The following is a 1,025-nucleotide window of genomic DNA, read 5'->3' as shown; positions in this document are numbered from 1 at the left end:
TAAAAATGAATGTTTGTCTGTATGTCATCGATGAACTCAAAAACTACTGGAACGATTATTATAAAAATTGGTATATACATATATATGTGTATTTTTCCACGGAGAAGATTTGTAGAATATGTTCATTGCTGCCACTCGCCACCAGGTGGCGCTGCAGAGTAGCAACTTCTGCTCCGTTCAACCGATTGTCATAAAAATTAGTATGACCATCTATTTTTACTATATTCCACTGATGCATTGAGTCGTTTGTACACTCTTCATCCAAACAATACAGAATGCTTCTATCTAAGATTGCTGTTGATGAATAAACGTGAACCAATATCCTTCCAATATTTAAGAACAGTAAACGATCAGCTTTGCGCCACTTATCGCCAAGCTTGCCAGAAACTAAATCTTCTTGAGAATGGTGCACATTGGGGCACTGCACTAGCTGATGCATCGAATACTGCTCGAGCAAAACAAATACGCACGCTATTTGCCATAATATGGACAACCTGCTTCCGAACTAATCCAAAAAACCTTTGGGAAAAATACAAGGACTACATGACTGAAGATATTTTACATCGTTTGCGCGCTGCGAATCGAAATCCGGACATTCAATTCACACCAAACGTGTATAATGAGGCATTGATTTTGATTGAAGACATATGTTTGACAATCTCTAACAAGGCACTGGTGCAACTGGGAATGCCTGCTTCAAACCGACCTGCAAACAACCTTTTCGATAGTGATTTCAACGAGAAACGCACTATGATTCTGACGAGCTGTGAACATTCGTTAGAACAAATCTTCCGCAGTTGATTCCAGAACAGCGCATTGACAGAATTATGCGTGCAATCGCAGAACAAAGCGGTGGACTGTTTTTCATAGATGCGCCCGATTGTACAGGCAAGACTTTTCTTCTTACACTAATTTTGGCAACTATACGATCACAAAATAGTATTGCACTGGCTATTGCATCATCTCTTTTGGATGGTGGCCGAACAGCGCATTCAGCATTGAAACTGCCGTTGAATTTGACTGAG

The 1,025-nt window shown here is 40.1% G+C and overlaps 1 protein-coding gene across 1 annotated transcript; it reads left to right on the top strand.

The window, feature by feature from the left end:
• The first annotated feature begins 300 nt into the window (after positions 1–300).
• On the top strand, positions 301–801 carry LOC129249801 (uncharacterized). Its single transcript, XM_054889476.1, has one exon. It carries the CDS (start codon positions 301–303, stop codon positions 799–801), a length of 501 nt encoding a protein of 166 aa, XP_054745451.1.
• The last annotated feature ends 224 nt before the right edge of the window (positions 802–1,025 follow it).

Source organism: Anastrepha obliqua, chromosome 1 (genome assembly GCF_027943255.1).
Source record: "Anastrepha obliqua isolate idAnaObli1 chromosome 1, idAnaObli1_1.0, whole genome shotgun sequence".
Taxonomy (NCBI): Eukaryota; Metazoa; Arthropoda; class Insecta; order Diptera; family Tephritidae; genus Anastrepha; species Anastrepha obliqua.
The sequence above is the reverse complement of the archived record's forward strand: the minus strand, read 5'-3'. Positions and strand labels throughout refer to the sequence as shown.

Coding starts and splice junctions, on each gene's coding strand:
- LOC129249801 (XM_054889476.1), top strand. CDS start 301: ATGAATAAACGTGAACCAATATCCTTCCAATATTTAAGAACAGTAAAC.